The sequence below is a fragment of the Frankliniella occidentalis genome, unplaced genomic scaffold (genome assembly GCF_000697945.3).
Source record: "Frankliniella occidentalis isolate FOCC.00 unplaced genomic scaffold, Focc_3.1 Scaffold2, whole genome shotgun sequence".
NCBI lineage: Eukaryota > Metazoa > Arthropoda > Insecta > Thysanoptera > Thripidae > Frankliniella > Frankliniella occidentalis.
The window spans coordinates 3,242,602-3,245,616 of NW_026267132.1; the positions used below are offsets into that span (position 1 = coordinate 3,242,602).

The window sequence follows — 3,015 nt, forward strand, 5'->3', positions numbered from 1 at the left end:
CCCCCCCGCCCCTTCCCCTTTCCGACCGCCCTAGCTCTCACTCTGCGATTCAGCTTTGTGATCGCTCGACCGCGTCTCGCGCGGCGCTTCGGTTCCGGGATGCCAGTCGGCGCACTGAGAGTGTCCGCCAATGGGAGCGCCCTGCTGCGGCCGTCGCTGCGCCGTGTTGGTGGAGGGGCTGCGGCGGGGGCGGCGCAGTGTTCAAACGGCGTGCTAAGAATGGGGCGGCCCAGGCATCAGGCCGCCCCTCAGCGGCGGGCTAGCGGACTTAACTTGGAGAGCGGCCGTTGCCCCGCCCGCCTCCAAGTTGGTGTGGATCCTTCCTTATATTCCCTCAGCTTTTCGCGCGCGCAAGCTTTGTGGGCGCCGCACCGCGCGACGGAAACTTTGACGGGGCCGAGAAAGGGCGGGAACGGCGAGAGCCCAAAGCAAGGCGAAATTTCTGTGGTTGGGTGGGTGCGCGCGCGGGGGGCGGAGGCGGGGGAGAAGGGCAGAGGAACTACTTGTGTCGGCCGGCTGCCGTCGACCCTGCCCCCCTCTCCCTCACCACCCTCACTCTCTCGTTTCCTCCCTCCTTCTCGTTCGCCCCGCAGCCCATACTCACCACGGTCGTGTAGACGATGCACACGACGCTGATGGCCGGCGCGATGATGCGGATGCCCATCCCGGTCACTGCCGAGCACAGAAAAGAAACCTGGAGCAGTAGGTCAAGAGGACCGAGCTGGGCTGGGCCGAAGCCGAGGCAGAGGATCAACCTCAACAAACCTTGGGTGAAAGCCAGCGCGGGCACATACAGCACGAGCGGCAGCAGCAGCAACTAGTCAAAAGAAAGTATCTTGTTAGAAAAGATCAGCCTAACAAATAGGATTGTGTTGCTGAGAGCAGGGCACGGTTGTTGTATACCCACCAGGCGGACTGTGTACATGATGGACGTGAGCTTCCTCACCCTGGCGTCGAAGCGCAGCTCCAGGTACTGCAGCACAAAGCACAAACACACGCACGGTATACAACACACTGGGTCGTCCTGGCCCCGGGCCCGCCCCCATACCTGCACCTTCATCACCTTATGCGTACTTCGTACGAGGAGGAGAGCCGTAGGCCGTGCAGCACCGGCAGGTAGCCGACGCACAGGACGGCCGTGGCCAGCACGGCGCCGACGGCCACCATCCAGAACTGGGTGCCGTAGCGGTACACTTCGGCCGGGTAGCCCAACAGCGTGATGCCGGAGAGGTTGCTGCACAACGACAAGCCCTTGCTCTGGTTGGAAGTTTACACGGGACGTGCTAGTGCGCGTGCACGGACGCCTGTGAGGTAGGCCATACAACACACGCCTGCCACCGTGTTGCCTACCGCTCAGGCGTTCCCAAATGCGAAGCAATGCGGGAAGATGTTCCCTCCTAATATCTGTCTTCACTGTCTGTCATGTTCGAAAAATAAATGCAACGGTTGCATTTATAGTTGTGATGGCGTGTAGTGTCTACCTAAAATATAAAAAGGTTCGGTGGTGCGTGGACTGGGCTAGGCAGGCACCTCCGCAAGGGCCTCGACGGACCCTGACCTGCCGCACCGCGTCGCTGCGCTGCAAAAGCATAAACTTGTCCAAAGCCGGGTTCCGGGGAGGTTCCGCGCGGCTTCCAGCGCGGCTCAGCCCCTGTAACTGGATTAGGTCCACGACGGAAGCGGCAGCGGGCGCCCTTTTGTTCGCACCGCCTTCCCCTGCTGCTTTACCTCCGCCGCCCAAATCTAATAATTAATCCCCAGGTCTAGCGCACGGCAAACGGTGAGCGTCGGCGTCTTCAAGGCTTCGCAGTGTGTGGTCACAGTGTGGTCACAGTAAGGCATGGTGTCCATAGTATGGCCACATTGTGGTCGCCATCCTTACCTGGCGAGCAGCGACAGCCCCACCGTCACGACGCCCATGGACTTGGCCGCAGCGGGGCGGGCCGCAGCAGCCTTGGGGGCCACGCCGCCGTCGTCGCCCCTCGTGGGGTCGGCGTCGTCACCATGGCGGCGTCCTCGAGCAGTGTGGAGCAGCGCCCGCCAGATCCCGAGCGCCGCTGGGGTCAGGATGAGCGTCACGAGCACCACCCAGTCCAACGGCCACATCTGGAAGTGAAGGGAGCTCGAGCACCTGCGCGTCTAGCTGGGCGCCGCCCCGCGGCCCAGCCAGCTGATAACCAGCTCGCGCAGTACGGCGTGGGGACTCCTCCCCCTCCCCTCTCCGCCTGCACTCACAATCAGGGTCAGAGTTCAGACACCAACGGCCTCATGGCGCCGCCAGAAACGCCCCCCCCCCCCTTCACCCCTTTACTCCCCAACTGCAGCGTTATCTCCACTATCCATTTTGCTCTCTGCGAATAGTCACGATTTGAGTGGCCCACCTCTCACTTCCGCAAATAGGATGCGCATGCACGCCCGCGCCGAGCCCGATGTGGGGGCCCAGTGGTGGGGCTTGGTGGGGGGCGGTGAGGGCCGGTGGGGGCCAGTGGGGGCCGGTAGGAGGGCCGGTAGGTGGGGCAGGCGATATCTTAATTCACCGGAAGCCAGCCGCACCGGCGCTTATCATACCTGCCGAAAAGACACGGCTTTACGGTGCGGTATAGTCGGCTGGGCAGAAGGCAGGAGACACCAAACCAGAGGACGCCGTTAAAAATGCAAAATCCACGAATGAGGTCATCTCCCGACCTGGCTGCTAATGGCCAGCCCCATAAACAAAACCAAAAAAAGGCAAATAAGAGAAGAAGGAAAGGAAACAAGCTCATCGCTCCTTGTCTCTCGCACACGCGCTCCGCTGCCGCTCCACTCCGCGTGATAGTGTGATGCCCTTCACCGCGGCTCACCTCTGTCAACGTCCGTCGCGCCGCTCCGCGCTCCGCCGCGGTCTGGAGGGTTGGCAGAGTGGTGGGGGCGGCAGGGGCGGCGGGGGCCCGACCGCGTGGGGCGCGCGAGAGGGGCAAGGGGGGGGGAGTCTCTGCTGCCCCCCCGCCCCTTCCCCTTTCCGACCGCCCTAGCTCT

The 3,015-nt window shown here is 63.0% G+C and overlaps 1 protein-coding gene across 1 annotated transcript in view; it reads right to left on the reverse strand.

Annotated features, from left to right (window-relative positions):
- The window catches only part of LOC113210378 (sodium-coupled monocarboxylate transporter 1-like), a 27,935-nt gene that overhangs the window by 9,437 nt on the left and 15,483 nt on the right, over positions 1 to 3,015 (reverse strand). Inside the window, exons 2-6 of the mRNA XM_052264258.1 lie at positions 1,883 to 2,106; positions 1,075 to 1,234; positions 908 to 973; positions 766 to 817; positions 605 to 672 (exon numbers count right to left, since the gene is read on the reverse strand). Of these exons, the coding sequence (XP_052120218.1) occupies positions 605 to 672; positions 766 to 817; positions 908 to 973; positions 1,075 to 1,234; positions 1,883 to 2,106 (570 nt within the window). The remainder of the gene's footprint in view (positions 1 to 604; positions 673 to 765; positions 818 to 907; positions 974 to 1,074; positions 1,235 to 1,882; positions 2,107 to 3,015) is intronic.